This window comes from Cucurbita maxima, unplaced genomic scaffold, assembly GCF_002738345.1.
Source record: "Cucurbita maxima cultivar Rimu unplaced genomic scaffold, Cmax_1.0 Cma_Scf00041, whole genome shotgun sequence".
Taxonomy (NCBI): Eukaryota; Viridiplantae; Streptophyta; class Magnoliopsida; order Cucurbitales; family Cucurbitaceae; genus Cucurbita; species Cucurbita maxima.
Window position 1 is genome coordinate 360,105 of NW_019272057.1, and position 19,385 is coordinate 379,489.

The window sequence follows — 19,385 nt, forward strand, 5'->3', positions numbered from 1 at the left end:
TTAACACATTGGACCTTTTAACGTTTTCTTTGGTAAATTGAAGAACACTTTTGTATTCTTCTTCCAATGTTTTGCTCCAAATTTGGTTTGATCTCTTTTTAAATTCTCTCTCGAACAACTAAATGTTCAAGGTGTCGAGTAATTTTATAAATTATGTGGCGATGGTTTAGTTGAAACTGATACGATGATATTAAATAACAAGGAATAGAACGTGACACTGGATTACCTAAAAAGATAAAAAGAGTTAAAACGTCGTGATTTATGTCAAATACGTTCTTGTATTTGTTCGGCTCGAGCTTAATTCAATTAGTTAAAACATGTATCGTCGACCAAGTGATCAAAAGTGTTTAAACTTTAGTTATCCGACATACACACGTGTCAAACCAACAAAATTATTTTTGTACTTAAGTCGGTTGAGTCCAAAATTCAGAACCCACTACTTGAAAAAGAGTTGAGTATTAAAAGACGATAAATAATTAATATCTTAAAGTAACATTTAGAATCCTGTACACGCATTTTCCAATCATACCCTTTGTAAACTTCTATTCAATTTGTAATAAATGTGCGTGTATTTATGGGATCCCCTGTGTTATTTTACAATCTTATTTATTTATTCTCTTTTAAAGCCAAATTTTGTTTGAGGTAGCAACACTTTTCTTGGTAAGAGATGTAGTCGTTCCGGTTATTATTGAAGGAGATATTATTTACAATGAGTGTTACTTAACAATGAATAGAAATTTTGACATGGTCGGTGCAATTTTGACATTGTTATTAACGGTTTTATACCATAAAATAAATAAATATATATATATATATATGTTCATATAATTAGAAAAATTTGACTTGATCTACATTTGTGTTATTTTATATTTAAAACTGATTTTAATAAAATACCCTATCTTAAAAAAAAAAAAACTAATTTTAAAAAGGGTAAACAATACTTCAAGGGTTTCAAAAAGTGATGGAGGAGAATCGAAAGGCACAGGGCGAGACCAAGGTTGAGGTACAAAGCCCTCCATGGAACGTCAGCTTTATCAAAATTTAAAAGAAATTGAGAAACATGTAGGAGAACACCACGGAAAACCTCTAAGAAGGATATATAAAGTTTCATGATCTTGAAAAGTTAGATTAAGAGGTTCGAGGTACGCCCTTCACAAATGGGATCACGAGGAAAGATTTTTCTCAAAACTTCCAAGTTTCAACAAGCCTTGTGTTATAAAAGCAGACAAAAAACCTACTCAAAACTCGAGTTGAAACTGACTCTAAGGTCGACCCTCAATTAAGCTTAAGGCTGATCCTAGATTAAGGTTGAGATGACCCTAGGTTTAAGCGAACTTAAGAAAAGATTGAAATCAATTACAATCTCACTTGTATTTTGAAAATACTAAACAATCGAACTTATCTAGTAAGTACTAAAGAAAAAAAAGACTGGTTGGAGACTTTATCAAGGGAGAATATGTCAATGGTTGAGGATACGAGTACTCAAATCCAAAAATCAAAGAAGAAAGTAAACTTTGGTAAGAATCAATCAATGAAAAGACGAAAAGACAAGAAAAAAATAGGATCAATTGAATACGCAATTTTTGGAATTGTCACACATTTTTTTTCCAAACTATAACGAATATTGTTTTACCCACTCCAGTCCCTCAGGGACATTTTGAGACAATTATAGATCCTAGGAGGCAATTCCGCGTTCCCGAAGGCACACCTCTCTTTCAAGAGGATTCGCGGCATATCAAACCTTGGTAAAGTTTTTTGCTTTGCATCAAATTAAACCACATGTTCCACCACTTGTGCTTGTGCTATGTAGTATGATCAAGGAAAAACATCAGGCTTCTTCAATCTACAACAACCAGCATTCAACAACATTATAAAATTATAAAATTTATGTACATCGTTAATAGTCAACCGGGAATAAAAGCATCGCCCAATATGAACTAATTTAACTACAAACTTAGCATTATCTAAGTTTCTTAAACTTGAAAAGAAGTGGAAAGTAGGAAGTAAAAGGGACTTTTCATCAGATTTGGAAGGAATGATTGGGATAAAGTTACAAAATTTTCCCTCGACTACTTCACTAAATTAAAGCCACTAAACTTTTGCAAAGTCATGTCCACTTAAATTAGCAAGAAGAAAAAGAGAGAGCCACCAGACCCCAATCAGTCTCTATAAGAATGGGTTAGGTCCTATCAGTCAGTGAAAGCAAGAAAAACAAAAGACTTTGTTTTAATACTCACCTCTGGACTGCCGCCGTCCGTACAAAAGAATCTACATTGATTCACCCTTCTTTCGGTGGGTGAGTGAGGAACAACCAAGCATCCAAAGAGGGTGGCAGTGGCACAACTCGTTTTAGACAAATAGGTGGGACTGTCAAACAGAGCCTTAGCTCTCTCTCTTTTTCCTTGCAAAAGCTGCCATTGAAGCTGTAGAAGGTTGAGATGTTGCATAATGACTGTTAGTTGGGTTGGGAGTGACCTGCAGCTTGAAAAGGCTTCATTTATCGTTCCTGTGAGGGAAATTACAACGAGAAAGAGAGAGAAAGTTTAACGGCCTAAATTGATCGTTAACGGATATTGTTTTAATTAGACTTTTCATTTCGAGCTTTTCCCTCAAGGTTTTTAAAACGCATCCATTAAGGAGAAATTTTCATACTCTTATAAAGAAAGTTTCATTTTCCTCCCTAATCGACGTGGAATCTCACAATTCACCCCCTTTGAGGCCCAGTGTCCTCGATGGTACTGGTTCCCTTCTCCAATCGATGTGGGACCTCTGAATCCACCCCCTTGGGACCCAATGTCCTTGTTGGCACACCGCCTTATGTCCACCCCCTTTCGGAGCTTAGCCTTCTTCTTGGCACATCGCCCAATGTCTGACTCTGATATCATTTGTAACAGCCCACTACTCGTAGATATTGTTCTCTTTGAGATTTCTCTTTCGATTTTCCTATCAAAGTTTTTAAAGCGTGTCTACTGAGTAAAGATTTTTATGCTCTTATAAATAATGGTTTATTGGAGGAAGAGCCGGGGAAAACAGTAAACAAAAGGCAGTAATATGTTTGATGTGACGCAAGTAGGAATAGGATACTATAAAAATCTGTACCTCCATTTTTCCTTTCAATAGATGGGGCTGCTGCTTTCATAGCTCTGAGCTTCGAAGTGTAATTACCTGCAGATTGCTATCCACTCTCTTGCCTTTTTCTCTGTAGATAAGCACTTTATTGAATTGTAGTAAGTGATGTGATGTTCCTTGTTCAATTGGTTAACTTTGGAATGATTTTACTTCAGCATGCTATAAACGAAATCAACACATACTTTGTACACGTTTACAGATCAAATAAGACACCTGAAAATATGAGAATTTTGGAAAAAAAGTCATAGTTTAAGAGGGAGGCCAGACTACTTATGCACCATCCCAGATGACAGTTTGATTTATAATAGCCATAAAAAAACATAAAAACTTAAGCAGAGATGGTAATGACGAAAAAGAAAAACAAAGGGAAAAGAAAAGATAATAGCACAATTGATGTGGAGCCGATTCCATTACAGAATAATTGTAAGATCTCACTTCAGTTGAGTAGGAGAACAAAATATTCTTTATAAGAGTGTAGAAATCTCTCACTAGCAAACACGTTTCAAAAAACTTGAAAGAAAATTTCAAAGAAGAGATTGTCTACTTGCGGTGAGCTTGGAGTTAAAAAAATTAGGCCCACTTGGGAAGGGTGTTTTATCACAAATCATGCTGCTCAGCTTTGGTCTAAAGGAAAAAACTCTCGTAAGCAACAAAATCTTAAGCAGATCAACTTTCTCAGATATGAAGGAAGTACTTTAATCATATCAACCTTGCAAGATCTGGTTTCAAAACCAGCAGATTCTACGTACGGATGTTGATTAATGAGAAGTAACTCAATTTTTGGCTTCGCTTCAGAGCCTGTTTGTTTTATCATTGAAAACAAGTCCAGCACACAGATACAGAAACACAAGTAATGCTAGAAAGCAAAACCCAACATCAACAGTTTTCAGCAGCAACCAAAAGCCACAGAACTTGATTGTATTTTGGAATGGTTTAGCATATAAAATATGGGTTCAAATATCTTCCCTGTTCCAAAAGGAATCAAACAGCTCGATGACCCACGTACATACACACTTGAAATCTATAAGAATGCCGTAGTAGCTGTTAGGAACATCGAATCTACATATTAGTATGAAATTGTTTATTCTGAACATAAATTCTCAAAGTTTAGTTTTTGGTTTCTCCAAAACATCTCGTACCGATAAAGATATTGTTTCTTACTTATCTACACGTTCTCCTCACAATTGAGTACTCCAAGTTGCATAAAGAAGAACCACACTTTCCCAAAAGTTCCAAATGGAACTAAATTTTCTCAGTTCAGAACCATCTTCTAATCTGTAACTTTGAGTTTTCTGGCCCATAACACTGAATCACTCTCCTTTTTCTAAGGCCAGAACCAACAGAAGATCACCGTATAATTTGTCCTGTTCGAACTCCGAGAATCTCGTAGAATGATTTGTACTTTTATCGTCAGGGTACAATTCCCGATACCCTTCCTCCACAGCCTTCCAACACAATGCTATTGAAAGTTCAAGACCTAGTCGCCTTCTTCTCACTCAATACCATAGAAATCTATAAGGACCTATATTACATCTAGATTCCCATTCTAGCAGCAAAGAAGCTTCCCTAAGATAGATTTAGAACAGCGATCAGTAGGTCCTATAATTCAATAATTTAGAAATAAAAGCTAATTTTCTTGGCACTTTTTCTCACCGATAAGATGCACCTAACTAGAGGCAGTAATTGTTAGATGAATACGACTCTTCAAAATAGTATGATATTATCCACTTTAAACATAAGTTCACATCTCAAAAGGCTGGTACGAGGAGAGAATATTCTTTGATTATAAATTCATGATTATTTTCTAAATTAGCGAGACTTTCATCATCCAACTAACGTTATCCAATATACTTGCAAACGAATACATAAAGAAAGCCCTAGAAAGATGCAAACCAAAGTCACCTGAGATCGGCATTTCGGCGCCAATGAGAATACAACAGGACGGCCGAACGTACGGAAGGATTGCAGTACGGCAAAACTCTGCATCTGCAGATAAGCAGCGACGACGGCCGTCGCCACTAGGCGGGTGCCGTCGATTTATCCATAAAGTCGCCGATCGGAGTGGTTTTTAAATTTTTTTTTTTTTTTATAGAGATATAGTCGCCAAGTTTAAGTTACTCTAGATAAAAATTAATTAATTAATTAATTAAAACTTATATTTCTTTTTTCTTAAAAAAAAATATAATTTAACTTTAACCAATATAATTAAAAGCTAAATTAATAAAAATAGCCCTAAAATTTTTTAAATTATTTTAAAAAGACTTACTTTTATAGAAATTACTAATATCCTTCCTTTTTAAAAGTATTTTTATCATGAAAAATAAAAAATATATATTATTTATAATTTTTATTAAAAAAAAATTAATTCTTTTTTACTATAATACAAGATAAAACCTTTTATAGATTATTTCTAAATTTTTTAATTTTTTAAAACGCTTTATAAATTATTATTTTTTTAAAAATAAAATTACGTGTAAGCCAATCTAAACTAAGATTTGTCGTTACTCTTAATTCTATTTTCTTACTCATCAAATCTCATTCACTATTTGTCAGTTTCCATTAAAGCCCCGTCAAAGAAAAATTCTCTGCTTGATCAAAATGAAGCCTTTTAGGCCTTAGAGAAAGAGAGAAGATCTGAACCGTACATCACGAAGACCAAAAAACCCCTTGCCGGATATGCGACGGAGATCAGACAATAAAAAGAGCTCACCGGAACTTATTCTATGACCGACATACCATAACATTCCTTGATTTTGCATATCAACGAAGGCCAGCCTCACGCTTCTGCAGAAAATCAGTTCGACTATGGCAGCCGCCCTCTCCGTCCGGCCCAACACCCCTGCCGCCGGTTCACCGTTTTCCCGACCGCCCTTCCGACGATCCGGCTCAACATTTCCCGGTAGAACTGTTTCCTGGACCGGTGGTGTCCCTCCTCTCTGCCGTGAATATACTAGGACGCTGCTGCTGCCGGTTCAGGCGAGCTCGCGCGCTGACGACTCGGCGCCGTCTGAGATGTCTCTCGAGAACGCGCTTAAGCTTCTTGGCGTCTCCGAAGGAGCCTCCTTCGATGAAATACTCCGCGCCAAGAATTCCATTCTTGCTACTTGCAGCGACGACAAGGGGATTGCTCAGGTAATGTATTGATCGTGGTTTGAGTGCCAGTTTTGTCTTGATTTTGGAAATTTCAATACCTGTTCTCATGCGTTGATGTCAATTTGGTTGTTTTGTGACTCAATTTTGATTGTTTCTGTATTTCTTACTTCGATCAGTGGAACCTAATAGGCTAGTATCAGTATGTTACGTAATAAATTCTCTTAGAGTCTGAATTCATTAACCAAAGTCTATCATATTGAACGCCATGCAAATATAGAAACAATTTCAACTTTCTCCCCTCAAAAGTAAAAAGGGAGAAACCGTGGATTCAACCTCCTTTTAGTTAAAAATATGATTATATTTGGTTTGTCATTGCATACTGTTCTGCCATGTTTGTCATTTATCACTTCTATGGCATAAGTCATTGTACTTGTCATTCCATTTAGCTGTTTTGTTAATTATGCATTAGGAAGGAGAGTTATTTGTCATTTGGAGAAAATCCTCTGCCTGGTTGCTAAAAGCGCGATATTAGATATCCTGCACTTTTCATGGATGACTGGGCAAAATTGTTACATTCCCTGGGTGAACGTTTTATATTTCTCAAAGGTTCTAATACTGACAGGTTTTTTATTTGTTACAAATGATTTCATGTGTTCTGTTTTATATTTTATTTGGAAGGTTTTCTAACTGAAGAACCAAGGACTATGCATCGATTCCATTCTGTCACTCGTTACATTTTTTATCCACTATAGCCTATATGGTAGGAAAGCCATAAACATCTCCTTGTTGCTATGCCAAATGTGTTTCAGGTTGAAGCTGCGTATGACATACTGCTGATGCAGAGCTTAACTCGGCGTCGAGCTGGGAAAGTTGAGAACAGTCGCATCCGGTATGCTGATGTTAAACCAGTAAATTCTCCTGGTGTAGGTTCAATGTCTCAGTGGCTGCGGAACATGCCTGTTTCTGTAGAAACACCATCTACTGGTGACTTGGGCATACAAGCTGGTGTATATGGGGCATTAGCAGTCTTGACATATGTAAATGGGGCCGCTTCATCTTCTTCACTGCCTTATGCAGGTGCTGATGTTCCTGGACTGATCTTGGCTGGTAGCTTTGGAGCCTCCCTGTACTTTATGACTAAAAAGAACGTAAAATTAGGTAAGGATTTTCACAAAGAAGGTTTACAATATATTGCTTATAAGTACTAGAAGAGTTTGATTATCATGAACTTGAGAATTCTCCATTGCAACCCATTATGATTAATGTTCTAGAGAAGTCCAGAGACCGGCTGAAGAACCATACTAGTTATCTTTGAAGTTATATACAGCCAGCAAGAACCGCGGCCAAAAAAATAAATGTAACTTGATTCTTTTCAAACATAATTTGAAATATGGGAGGTTCTTTTATTGCTCTTTCGAAATCAAGTTACCATGTTCTGTTGACTGGCTTATGGGTCATCTAAAGTTTTTTTTTTTTTTTTTTTAAAGAAAAAAAAATCAGTGTAGACCTTCTGAATAGTCGAGCAAATTAGCTTTCTTGGTTGTGTGAAAGTTCCATACAAAGGTCTCTTCTAATAATGATTCCGTTATTAGTTCTGTAATCTATGTCTAAAAATATTTTTAATATATTGGTTAAATTTTAAGAACGGTGTAAGCACTTTTCACATACTTTAAGAGCAATAATGCTTAATTTTATGTTATTATTAATTGGAGCCCAAGCTTTCAGAATTTCACAAGTTGAAACTCTTAATCGTTGAAGAACATATTTGACGTTAATTTTTTCCCTCTCATTGCAGGAAAGGCAACGGCGATAACACTAGGTGGCCTTGTGGCTGGTGCGGTAGTGGGTTCTGCAGTTGAGAGTTGGCTGCAGGTTGACATTGTTCCTTTCCTTGGTATACACTCTCCTGCTACTGTAGTAAGCGAATTCCTAATTTTCTCCCAATTCTTGGTCTCTTTATACCTTAGATAGTGCTAATAGAATATTGTAACTGCCCCTTCATTGTAGGAGTTGTAATTATTCATTTGCTCTATCACATGTTAGCTCTTTAAGGCTGTGTGCTTTTGGATGCACAAAAGCTCAATGAATTGTTGGGAATGACTTGTGTTTATAGTGAAGAACATAATAATCATCATATGTTCTCCATGTTGGATATGAGTGTTCAAAATGTCCATTTGTCATAATTTCATTATATAGTTCTCATCTTCTTATATTCTCAATTATAGGCTTCACAGCTCATTACTATAAGCCCATGGCAATTAAGCCTTCTTGGTTCAATATGGAGTTCATGATTTAGAACAGAAAAGAGAAAATGAAGTATGGCCAGAAGGTCGTGAAATTCAGTCATGCTATCCCTACTGTTCTTCCAGGTTTCTATTCAATTGCAATCACTTGGGATATACAATGGAACTGTTTAAGAGTCGATATCTTCTTGTTTAAGAATGGTCCCCCCCCCCCCCCCCCCCCCCCCCCCCCCCCCCCCCCCCCCCCCCCCCCCCCCCCCCCCCCCCCCCCCCCCCCCCCCCCCCCCCCCCCCCCCCCCCCCCCCCCCCCCCCCCCCCCCCCCCCCCCCCCCCCCCCCCCCCCCCCCCCNAAAACAAAAAAAAAAAAAAAAAAAAAAAAAAAAAAAAAAAAAAAAAAAAAAAAAAAAAAAGAGAAGAGAGAATTTAAAGCTTTGACGGCCACGTGAACACCATCTGTCTTTTTGCTAGATTCAGATTCTGTTTTCACGTGTGTCCCACCATAATAATGGAAAAAAACACATACATGAAGACAAAGCTTTGCAACTGCCATTGATGGTACATCGAGTTTCAGAACTGTAACCAAACATCACCAGATCAAAAGACAACACACTGTTATGAATGTGCTTTCTGCATTTCTCCCGATAGAGAAGACCAATTGATTACTGGAAAGCTGAAAAAGGTTGAAATAGAGATGTTGACCAAATTTAGGTCCCAAGCTTCTTTGTTTTTTCAGGAACATTGAAGCAACTTACAATAATTGCCCACTTAGAATCCAAATCTACATTTTTAGCCTCTTGCCAATAATGTAGAAAGTCAATAACTTGACCTTGTCTGCAACAAAATTGTGGGAATGAAAGCCTGAAACAAAATCTTAACAATTTTCTAGGATGGAATGTTGGAAGGAAAATAAAAACCTATGTCTCAGCGAGCTGCTTCGACTAGGTATAATTTACAGAATTCAGGAAAAAAAAAATACCCCTTTTTAGTCCCCTCCCTCCTATCATCTGCCAACATTTTTTTCTGCTTGGGAGCCCTCAATATAGTTCATATTTTCGGGTTTATTGGCATTCTCACTGTTTGTCACGAGGTCGTTGTACATTTTTTGGGAAGCCTTGGCAAACTCTGATAAGGATTCAAAAACTGCAGAAAACCCTGTTTGGATTCCATTTAATGTGATCCTTTGTGCTTCTTGAATGCAGTTATGGTGCTTTTCCTTCTCCAAGTCTAGCTTCTTTCTGAACATGTCCACCTGATCTTTCTTCTCTGTCAAGTATTCGTTCTCATTTTCGACTTCCAACTCTGATTTCATCTCAGTAAAGTTGAATTCCAAGAACTTGTCCTCTGTTTTTTGGAATGACAGAATCTTTCGATCGAGTTCCTTCACCAGACTTTCAACTCTTCTCTTTTGCTGCTGCTCTTCCATCTGCTTATCTGACAGAGCCTTCATATCCTTTGCAAAGCTTTTCAATGAAAAGGATACTGTTTTATCTGGTAACTTTTCCATGGAAGATAGCCAATCACGGCAGATTGAAAGCAATGGAGGTCCGTGCAGCCCATAAGGTACAGACGAAGCCCGACTTCGAGAATAGAATTCGACCTCAGGCATTACAAACTTGGTCAGCCATCCATGGAGAGCTTCAATGTAAGCCCTTTGTGATTCAACATATTTTGAAAAACACGAACGCCAGTTTAGAAGCTCAGCCCCAAGCTGAAGTGTTGCAAGACAATGAGATTCGTTACAGAATTTCAGATAAGAATGGCAGGAATAAGTCTTCACTTCAAGAATAATCTTTTTCTGGGTTTCATGAACCTCCAACATGATTTTCCATGTTCTTGTTAAGCTGCAAAACCATTTGGAAAGAAAAACATGTGACAAACTGGCAACATTACCTACATTATTCACATCAGAAATGCAGATATCTTCCAAGTTTTACCCTTTTAATAGCTCAATGATCTGAGGTTGTAGCTCGTCATCTCTGAGTTTCTCTATTCTTGTTGAGATAGACTCGGCACTCCGAATGGCAACCAAGATCCTGGCATATAAATCTTTTACTGCAGCTCGAGTTTTATCGGTTGTGACTCCATTACTCCCTTTAATGTCCTGGTTTCTTAGTCGTGAACATCTTTTCTCGTACAGTTTGCGCATACTGTCTCCAGCCTGAATGTAAGAATAGGAACACAACCCAACATCCATTAGGAAGAATTAGAAATTTGTTAGTCGAAAATCTACCAACCCTTTCTAAAAATCCATAACAGTAGTTTCTTTGCTAACAGAGGATAAATCTACAGTGAAGCAGGAAGCTACCAAGTCAGGAAGGATCAAAGATTTATTTTGTTTACATCTCTAAACAATGCTCATGAGGTTGAGCAATCAACACGAGAACGAGCCAGGCTCGAATCACTTCTCGGGTAACTAAAGCAGCATAAGATTACGAGGATAAAGAAAGCTAAGACACCCTTTTTCTTTCTGCAAAACTAACAAGGCTTAGGATAAAGAAAGATAAGATCTCGGACAATCAAAGAGGTTGCCAGGAGAAATGTTATTGCAATGGAATAGGCTATCTATGCTTCATTTTCTTCCGTCCAAATTCTTTGATCAAGTCGAGCAGTTATGAAGATGAAGTGATAATTAACCAAGTGAAGGCATTCTACATGATCTTCAAATTTAGCCTGAGTGAGATTATCAAACCAGAATGTTTTTACTGTGTTGTAATGATCTTTTCAAAAGAGAAACGGCTCGAGGATCGTACTTCACCTTAACCTCTTCGTAGAGTTTTTTCTCCCAAGCATATAACCGTCCAAGAGTTGATGAATGGCTTCCGGAGTCCATTACGCCATAATCATCGAACAGTTCATTCTTAAACTCTGTCCATGACGAAGAACTCTTCGAACTGGATGCTACTAGACTCTTACATGATGAAGGCTTGACCGTAGCAGCCCGGTGCCAAGTTATCGCTTGGATGAGTTTTGTCGAGTTCTCTGCAGTAAAATGAGTTAGTTAAGTTAGCTAACAAGAGATTGGTATCAGCTCCAATGATTTCAATTAAGCTTGCAAGAAAAAAGCAAACTTGAGTGCTTAAATAGTGAATGGCCCACCTTTGATCTCCTCTAAACCAGACTGGAGATGAATTTTGTTGGCCTCTAACATCCTAGAAACATCAATTCCGGAATCATAAGCCCTAACGAAATAATCCTCAATGTCCTGCAAAGCTTCCAAAAGTTCCCTTCCTTCCACTGGTGTGTCAATGACTGTTAGCCCTTTCTGCTTCAACTTGCCCTCTTCTTTAACCATTTCAACTCCATTCCTTTGCTCTTTAAGAACACCAACATTTTCCTCTTCAACAACAGCCACAACTCTCTGCCTTTGCTCTTCCTTTTCTTCCTCTGCCTCTTCCAGCTCTGGAATGCCTTCTTCCTCCCTCACCATCCTGAGATTGTCCTCCGAGCTTTGTTGATACTCGGCGGCGGCAGCGACAACATCAGTCCTCATACTGTCAAATGGATTGAAAAAATCCCATGCAAACTCCCTCTGAGGAGATGGCATTGGTGGTGGCATTTGCAGGTAGAAATATGAAGGGACCTGTTCTATCCTCTCCTCAACTAGCTCTTCTTCTTCTTCTTCTTCTTCTTCTTCTTCTTGTTCTTCTCCTTCATCCATGGAGGACTCTGCAGAGGTTGAAGAAGAGGAAGCACATGAAGGGCAGGCAGCTATGGCTTCATGGGCGGAATCAGAAGGTGTTTGCTGAAGAAACATTGGATTGTTTACCACTTTTTCTGAAGGGGGAGGAGAAGAAGGAGAACATGGAGGAGGGAATGTGATGAGAAAAGGGGAAGGAGAAGAATGTCGAGCTACAAAGAGCTTAATGGCAGCTGAAACAGCATATAAAGCTTGACAATATTTACAATGAGCCTCTGCTAGAGCATACCTTCTCTCAACAGCTAACTTTAGTTGCCGTTTTCTTTCTCTACAGATGGTAACTACTTCTTCTTCTTCCTCTAACTTTGAGGCAACACAACCCATCTCTTCTTGTTCTTCCTTTACTGATATTCTTTACTGATAAAAAGAGGAAGATGTTTGCTTCAGAAACATAAAGTGTAGAAATGCAGCCTTTTGAGAAAAATCCGATCGACCCATTTCATGTTCCTGCAACTAAAATGGTGGGATTGCTTCAAAAACAAAAACAAACCAAGAACAGTGAGGCTCTTTTGAAGAAGGTTCTTCCTAAATGCTAGATGATGAAGTAAGTTAGAAGGAGGCAAAAACCTCTGGTTTAGCTGTTTTTTTAGACTCGAGAGAGATTAGGAAAGAAACCCTCTTCTTTTGGGGCTAAGAACTTCTAGAGAGAGAGAGAGAGAGAGAGAGAGAGATAGATAGGCGAGGAAGAAGGTAGGGGCTCGAGAAAGAGAGAGAGGGAAGTGTTGTGTAAAATTTTGTACTCCATTTGTTAGCGTGTTAATGTTAAACAGTTTGAAATAGGAAAAAGTTCAGAGCTTGGTTTACCTGGTTTTTACATATTACCCACTTTTCATTACTTTATTTTCCATTGATTAATGTTTTCTCTCTCTCTCTCTCTCCAGAGAGAGAGAGAGAGATAGAGAGAGAGATTTTGTTGGGTTGAAAGGTTGATTTGTGTTGTTCTTTGTAACTCAAAACACAACATTACACAATAAGCTCTTAGGGTTTTGGTTTGGAGAATCCAGAAAGTCACAACTGTCACTCTCTTCATAGCTTACAGACAACTCTTGTCTCCTTACACAAGAACTCTCTACTTTCTTCTTCTTCTTTTTTTTTATTTTTCACCCTTTTAGGTTTAAATGTTTGATAATTAATCTAAGATTGCCTACGATGAAATGATAATTTATACTTTATTTATTGAGCTATGTTTAAATTGAATTAAATTTTCTCCTTTTGTTTTCTTTATAATTATGTTGTAAGCTTTAATGATGGGTCTATATATTTTTTAATTATCTTTTATGACTTTTTTTTATTTTCGATCGATAAGTCTTTCTAGTATGATACATTCTAAGAAGTCGTTACCCTTTAAATTATTATTTATATTGATGGGAGGCGTGTTAATTGGCCCAATGAGCGATGTTTTAGCACTATGTAATAATAGGGGCACAAGGGATACATTTCTTGAATAAGAATAAGGGTAGAGGAGTAATAATCTTGGTATCAACTCTTGTGGTATGTATTCTCTTTATTCACATGATGATGTTACTCATAATGGTAAAAGTGTTTTTTTAAAAGTTTATGATGTATTTTTTTTATTTTTTTCTTTTTAGTTTAAAGATATTATTGAAACTTTTGAAAATTTATAAGAGGTTTGAGAGAAAATGTGGATTCAAAAGTTTTTTTTTTATATATTTATTAATTTAGCCTAACATAATTATTAATTTTTTAAATAAGTTTTTATTTGATCTCTTCAAACTTTTAAATTTATTAAAATTCACTACTACCATATTTATATTTAGAGAGGAATTTAAAATAATTTATTAGACATAAAATTAAAATTTTAAATACTAATTAAATATTTTTTATAAAATAAATTCATGAGTCCAATTCCAAGAATTCTTGAAACTTATAATTTAACATTTTTTTATTATAGAAAAAAAAAAAAAAGACCATTTTGGTTTGAACTTAACCCACACCAAATTCTGATTCCATCCAATCCTCACCAACTAAGAAACAGTAGAGAGAGAGAGAGAGAGAGAGAGAGAGAGAGAAGGGTAGTGGGCTGTGAGAAATGTGCCATTTTTAACTTTGGGGATGGAAAATGGAAATGGAAATGGAAATGACAATTAAAACAGGACAACCATACACTCCCTTTCTTACATAGGGACCTTCCCCCTTTTCTGTCTGCTTTTAAGTGTTTATTATACCCTTCTCTCCCTCTCTCTTCTGACACTCTCTCTCCTCTTTCTCTCTCCTCCCTGTACACTAATACAATACTCTATTCTAAATTCCCACACATTTACATACCCACCACAACCAACCATTCATACACAAGAACTGGAAATATAGCTTCAAAAAGGCGTATTCGAGGAGACCCGTATTCGACACATATTTGTCAAGCGAGTGTCATCGAAGATGTTTCAGGATCTACAAGGAAGTCGAGGGAAGTGACAATCAATCAATCATTCATTCATTCTATTGAATAAGAAAGTGCAGATGTTATGGCAGATTAGGCAGTTCAGTAAACCACTAAAACTGAATCTCCATAGTCATCATACATACAATTTACAAGACCTAAGTAGTGAGCAAATGGGTAAAAAAGAAGGAAAAAAAAATCATGGGAATGATAAGAAATATGCGAAGGAATTAGCTACAATCAGAAAAAGCTGAAGCTTTTTTCTTCTTGAGTTAACAGTTACAGTGTATGGTAAAAAAGATTGATATATGCCTGGCTCCACTTTTTATCTCTGTTGGAAGCTAACCTGGTATTCACATGAGTTGATATATAGCCCTGTAATCAGGCCATGCTGTGGTCTGATGGCGTGGTGCACGGGGCCAATGAGTTTGGACGCAAGTTAACTCCGCCCCCTCGTATGGATAGGCTTGCACATTTTGTAGAGCTACCTCGGCTCACGAGGTTTGAGTCGAGAAACACAACAATCACTGTAATGTCATCGTGGAAATGTCGCCGTACGCCACGGTCGATCTTCTTCAAGTCAGAGTATCTCATTTCTCTCTTCTTTGCTGCCTCTAGCAGTGCTGCTTTCACCAGCCTCCTTGCACTTCCCTGCAATGAGATTGGTCTTTGTTCTCATCACTTTTGAAAACTTTTCTCTCTTGGAAAGATATTGATTTTAAAACTTTCAATACAATACATGAAGCCATAAAGAAATCTAGAATTACTGTAGCTACTTAAGGTTGCTCTCAATCAACTAGAAGCATGCTGCAAGAACGATGAGATGTAAAATGTGGTTTTTAGGACTCGATCTAACCTACGTTATTCAAAACACGAGATATGACAGCAGCTCGTCAATCTAAGCTACTTAAGGTTGCTCAGATCATGTAGAAGTTAACTTGCCTGTTTGTGATCAAAGAAAGACCAAAAAGAAATAAAATGCGTCTGTTAGGGAGAAGTTTCCACACCCTTATAAGGTATGCTTCGTTCCCCTTTTCAACCGACGTGGGATCTCACAATTCACCCCAGTGTATTCCCTTCTAATTTTAGCTGGGAGAGAAATCTTACACTACGTGGATGGTTTTGGACAATATCCACAGCTTCCTGGTTGCTAAGGTGTTCCCAGAGCCCATCTGAAGCAAATATAATAAATTGATCTTGTGGCTGTAACTGGAGCACCGAAATAGATGGTTCGGCACTCAGTATCGGCTTTGTGATCGGTTCACGAAGGCGAAACTTGGCATAAAGAGGCTCTTGGTTGAATTCAGCTTTCTTCAAATAGACATCGCCGATCGATCGAGAAACCTAGGATAGAAAAGTTGTTTTGTGCTTAGTTAAAATACATAATTCAGCCACATGAAAAGAAAAACTACAAGCATAATCGATATCGACGCATCGAATAACTAACCTGTATAAGGCCCTTCACGCGCCATACATTATGCTTCAAAACTACAATCTGGGGGTCATCAGGATGCAGAGCACGTAGCTCGTGCCGAACAGACTCTATAGATGCATTATGCTCGGCCGACAACTGAACGGACAAAACTTCCCCTGTTGCCTTCACAACTCTCCCTAAAACAGCTCGTGAATCACCAAGGTTAGCAATGTAGAGGGTTCCACCACAAATTACACCAACAAGGCAGCAAGATCCAACAGCTGCAATTTGTGGCCTCATCGACCATTGTTTCGAAACTTGAGCAACGACCCCGTCTTCTGTAGCTTGAAAGGCCTTTCTTATGACATCCACTGACATGGATTGTTGCTCTGAAGTAAACCCTGAAAATTAGGGAACAAACCATAAGGACTTCGGAGTGTCTTAGTTCTTGACCAAATATATTAGTAGAAAAGGAAAAGAATATTCACATTGTAACTTCTAACATTAAACCTTGATCAAGCTGCACCAACTCACTATTCCAACTTTGTGAGATCCCACGTCGGTTAGAGGAGGTGAATGAAGAATTCTTTATAAAGGTGTGAAAACCTCTCTCTAGCATACGCGTTTTAAAAACCTCGAGGGGAAGCCCGGAGGGAAAAATGCAAAGAGGACAATATTTGTTAACGTGGGCTTGGGCAGTTACAAATGGTATCAAAGCCAGACACCGGGTGATGTGCCAACAAGGATGCAGCGCCCCAAAGGGGGGTGGATTGTGAGATCCCACATCGGTTGGGGAGAAGAACGAAACATATTTATAAGGGTGTGGAAACCTCTCCCTAGTAGATGTGTTTTAAAAACATTGAGGGGAAGCCCGGAAGGGAAAGCCCAAAGAGAACAATATATGCTAGCGGTGGGCTTGGGCCGTTACAAATAATATCAGAACCAGACACCGAGCGATTGATCCGGAAGGGGGATGGATTGTGAGATCCCACGTCAATTGGGGAGGAGAATTAAGCATTCTTTATAAGTGTGTGGAAACCTCTCCCTAGCATCCACGTTTTAAAAACTTTGAGGGGAAGCCTGGACCGGAATGCCCAAAGAGAACAATATCTGCTAGTGGTAGGCTTGGGCGGTTGTAACTGACTTATTTGAGATGAGATGGGAATCATTTTTTCGGAAACTATGAACTAGTGAAAGCACTATAGCATAGTATTCTTGAGTTTTTCAAACCAAAACCCAGAGTTCCACCTTTCATCCCTTTCTAGATGCACAATCCACTTGCAAACCAACTCACATCAACTCATTGAGAAATCAAGCATATGGGACATGAATTATTGGACAAAAAAGATATTCAAGATCGAAGAAGTTTCAGTGCCTTACTTTTAAGATGCTGGAAAAGGTGATCGTTAACATAGCGCGACGTCTCGGGCCCTCCATGCCCATCATACACTCCAACAAAGGTACCATATGGCCCAGACTCGTGCAAGCTCAAATTGCCTGACTCAATCTGGCTTTGATCTTCAAGTAAATTGTTAGCTTGAACGACAGCCATTGAAAACTCACCATTCGCATGCTGTCCACTATCCTTGTACCATAGGAGACCATCCTGTCGCCCACCAGCATCTGAACCTTTGTGGACATGTCGGTTCGACCTCGGTCGAAAACAAGCTCTCAGAAAGTTCATCAACTCTGAGAACATCCCTCATCTCAACCAAACAACCCTCCAAAATCTCCACATCTGGATACACGGAACAAGAGGAATTTAGACTCACTAATTCCTAATCCAATTCCTTCTGATATGCTGATGTTTAAACTCACAAACTTATATATGCTACAGAAATAACCAATAAGATTAAGAACAAAAACATAAACAGATGGAACATAGATTTCGTCGAACAAAACGAGAGAGACATAGCAAAAAAAGGCAAAACAAACAGTAAATTTCAATTGGGAAAATCTGAAACCGCTTCTGTTTCCCCTTCAACTCAAAACTTATGTAGGATATGGCCGCTAACAGAGGAAAAAGTCAGATTAGGGGGAGGAAATGAGAGGTCAAAGACGATTATTTCTTCAACAATTTCCTAGTCATTCATTTATCCATCCAGAGAAGTCTACGTCTTCACATTGAAACACAAAGCCTCAGCCACAACAAATTCCAAGTTAAATCAGAACAATTCAACATCCTTGTCAGCAAATTCAACAAACCCATATGAAAAAATCAAAAAGAAAAGGAACCCAGATGACGAAAATCAAAAACAGAGAGAAAAAAAAAGGGCTTACAGCAATTAACACGTCAATGGAAGCTCCCATAAATGAACTGGAGCTGATCGAATGGGCCTGAAAGCTTAGATCTGTGGATCCATGGAAATTAGCGATGAAACAGAAGTGGGTTTGGTTTGGATTATCAGATATTGAAACGAAAAGGTGTGGATGGAAAAGGAAAGGTTAGGGAAGTGAAAACCCCTCTTTCTTTGTTGCTTTAATTTCTTCCTTTCTTTGTGTTTCTCTCTGTGTGGAAGGCAGACAAGCTCCATAAAAGACCAACAATGGAGAGCTTGAAGCCAGCAAAGCAGAGGTCCAGCCATGGGGTCCACGCCGCTACGCTACACACAGAAAGAGAGAGTCAAAGGAAGTTGAGACAACACAATACCTAAACGTCGGTATTGCAAAGACTCCATGTTACAATGGTACGTTTTTAGTTCAATTTTTTCTATTTAGATTTTAAATAGCAAATTTGTCCTTATAATTTAAGGAAATTAGAGTTTAGTCCTTTTAAATTTAAACATGTTTATATAGCGGGTTTTATCAAACGATATTGTTAGACATATCCACAAAGCGGGGCAGAAACAGGAAAGTCTTCCCCGTCTCCATACCCATTACTTATTTTATTCTTCATTATCGTAAAATTTTTCATTTATTTTTGTTGTGATCGGGACAAAGATTTTTCACAAAACATTTGCAGGAATTGGATTGAAGGCAAGTAACTTTTTTTGGTTTATTATTATTTTTAAAAAATGTTATAAATAATTTTGAAAATAAATATTTTAAATTAGAAAATGTAATGGTCCAAGTCTATCGTTAGTAGATATTGTCCGCTTTAGCCTGTTACGTATCTGCTGTAAACCTCATGGTTTCCACCCTCTTATAATAAATAAATGTTTTGTTTCCTCAACGGTAAGATCTCACTAAAAACAAACCTATTTTAAAAATTATTTTCAAACCTACCCAATATTTTTATTATTATTTTATTATTATTATTATTTTTTTTTTTTAGCCATAAGTGATGAAGAAATGTCTACGCAAGCATTAAAATCTTGACACCTAAATGATAGGTTTTGAATTAAGCCATAGGTTATTTCTCTCTCAATTCTAAGTTTGACTTTTTGTTTTAATTTCTAAGCTAGTAACGGTCGT

At 37.7% G+C, this 19,385-nt stretch overlaps 4 protein-coding genes across 9 annotated transcripts; 1 reads left to right on the plus strand and 3 right to left on the minus strand.

The window, feature by feature from the left end:
* Window positions 1-1,546: 1,546 nt before the first annotated feature.
* LOC111469901 lies at window positions 1,547-5,218 on the minus strand. 4 transcript variants are annotated; one of them, XM_023115369.1, is made up of 4 exons: window positions 5,032-5,218; window positions 3,100-3,199; window positions 2,238-2,506; window positions 1,547-1,843 (listed from the first exon to the last, which is right to left on the minus strand). In XM_023115369.1, exons 2-4 carry the CDS (start codon window positions 3,137-3,139, stop codon window positions 1,829-1,831), a joined length of 324 nt encoding a protein of 107 aa, XP_022971137.1. In that variant the 5' UTR covers window positions 3,140-3,199; window positions 5,032-5,218; the 3' UTR covers window positions 1,547-1,828. The 4 variants fall into 4 exon arrangements, 3 of the variants coding, with proteins under 3 accessions (XP_022971137.1, XP_022971138.1, XP_022971136.1); XM_023115370.1 differs by having other exon boundaries at window positions 3,100-3,212; XR_002714924.1 differs by lacking the exon at window positions 5,032-5,218 and having other exon boundaries at window positions 2,238-2,475; window positions 3,100-3,643.
* A 577-nt stretch (window positions 5,219-5,795) lies between these two features.
* Window positions 5,796-8,413, plus strand: LOC111469847 (protein CHAPERONE-LIKE PROTEIN OF POR1, chloroplastic-like). Its single transcript, XM_023115298.1, has 3 exons — window positions 5,796-6,261; window positions 7,032-7,380; window positions 8,018-8,413. The coding sequence occupies exons 1-3, from the start codon at window positions 5,935-5,937 to the stop codon at window positions 8,191-8,193; spliced, it is 852 nt and encodes a 283-aa protein (XP_022971066.1). The 5' UTR covers window positions 5,796-5,934; the 3' UTR covers window positions 8,194-8,413.
* A 694-nt stretch (window positions 8,414-9,107) lies between these two features.
* On the minus strand, window positions 9,108-12,955 carry LOC111469763 (nitrate regulatory gene2 protein-like). 3 transcript variants are annotated; one of them, XM_023115180.1, is made up of 5 exons: window positions 11,562-12,955; window positions 11,221-11,444; window positions 10,400-10,623; window positions 9,442-10,306; window positions 9,108-9,296 (listed from the first exon to the last, which is right to left on the minus strand). In XM_023115180.1, the coding sequence occupies exons 1-4, from the start codon at window positions 12,484-12,486 to the stop codon at window positions 9,466-9,468; spliced, it is 2,214 nt and encodes a 737-aa protein (XP_022970948.1). In that variant the 5' UTR covers window positions 12,487-12,955; the 3' UTR covers window positions 9,108-9,296; window positions 9,442-9,465. The 3 variants fall into 3 exon arrangements, with proteins under 3 accessions (XP_022970948.1, XP_022970947.1, XP_022970949.1); XM_023115179.1 differs by having other exon boundaries at window positions 9,108-10,306; window positions 11,562-12,615; window positions 12,730-12,954; XM_023115181.1 differs by having other exon boundaries at window positions 9,108-10,306; window positions 11,562-12,239; window positions 12,392-12,485.
* A 1,630-nt stretch (window positions 12,956-14,585) lies between these two features.
* LOC111469824 (probable protein phosphatase 2C 60) lies at window positions 14,586-18,571 on the minus strand. Its single transcript, XM_023115264.1, has 5 exons — window positions 18,252-18,571; window positions 17,352-17,709; window positions 16,005-16,372; window positions 15,665-15,901; window positions 14,586-15,208 (listed from the first exon to the last, which is right to left on the minus strand). The coding sequence occupies exons 2-5, from the start codon at window positions 17,668-17,670 to the stop codon at window positions 14,939-14,941; spliced, it is 1,194 nt and encodes a 397-aa protein (XP_022971032.1). The 5' UTR covers window positions 17,671-17,709; window positions 18,252-18,571; the 3' UTR covers window positions 14,586-14,938.
* Between the last annotated feature and the right edge of the window lie 814 nt (window positions 18,572-19,385).

Bases quoted from the DNA above. Each gene is read 5' to 3' on its own strand.
- LOC111469901 (XM_023115369.1), bottom strand. From the start codon at position 3,139: ATGAAAGCAGCAGCCCCATCTATTGAAAGGAAAAATGGAG. The intron at 2,507-3,099 runs GTACAGATTTTT...TTTCCCTCACAG, and splicing joins TATTGAAAGGAAAAATGGAG to GAACGATAAATGAAGCCTTT.
- LOC111469847 (XM_023115298.1), top strand. From the start codon at position 5,935: ATGGCAGCCGCCCTCTCCGTCCGGCCCAACACCCCTGCCGCCGGTTCA. The intron at 6,262-7,031 runs GTAATGTATTGA...AATGTGTTTCAG, and splicing joins ACGACAAGGGGATTGCTCAG to GTTGAAGCTGCGTATGACAT. The intron at 7,381-8,017 runs GTAAGGATTTTC...CTCTCATTGCAG, and splicing joins TAAAAAGAACGTAAAATTAG to GAAAGGCAACGGCGATAACA.
- LOC111469763 (XM_023115180.1), bottom strand. From the start codon at position 12,486: ATGGGTTGTGTTGCCTCAAAGTTAGAGGAAGAAGAAGAAGTAGTTACC. The intron at 10,624-11,220 runs GTGAAGTACGAT...TCTTACATTCAG, and splicing joins AACTCTACGAAGAGGTTAAG to GCTGGAGACAGTATGCGCAA. The intron at 10,307-10,399 runs GTAAAACTTGGA...ATGGTTTTGCAG, and splicing joins ATCATTGAGCTATTAAAAGG to CTTAACAAGAACATGGAAAA.
- LOC111469824 (XM_023115264.1), bottom strand. From the start codon at position 17,670: ATGTTCTCAGAGTTGATGAACTTTCTGAGAGCTTGTTTTCGACCGAGG. The intron at 15,902-16,004 runs GTTAGTTATTCG...TTTCTATCCTAG, and splicing joins GCGTGAAGGGCCTTATACAG to GTTTCTCGATCGATCGGCGA. The intron at 15,209-15,664 runs GTAAGATTTCTC...ATCTCATTGCAG, and splicing joins TCCAAAACCATCCACGTAGT to GGAAGTGCAAGGAGGCTGGT.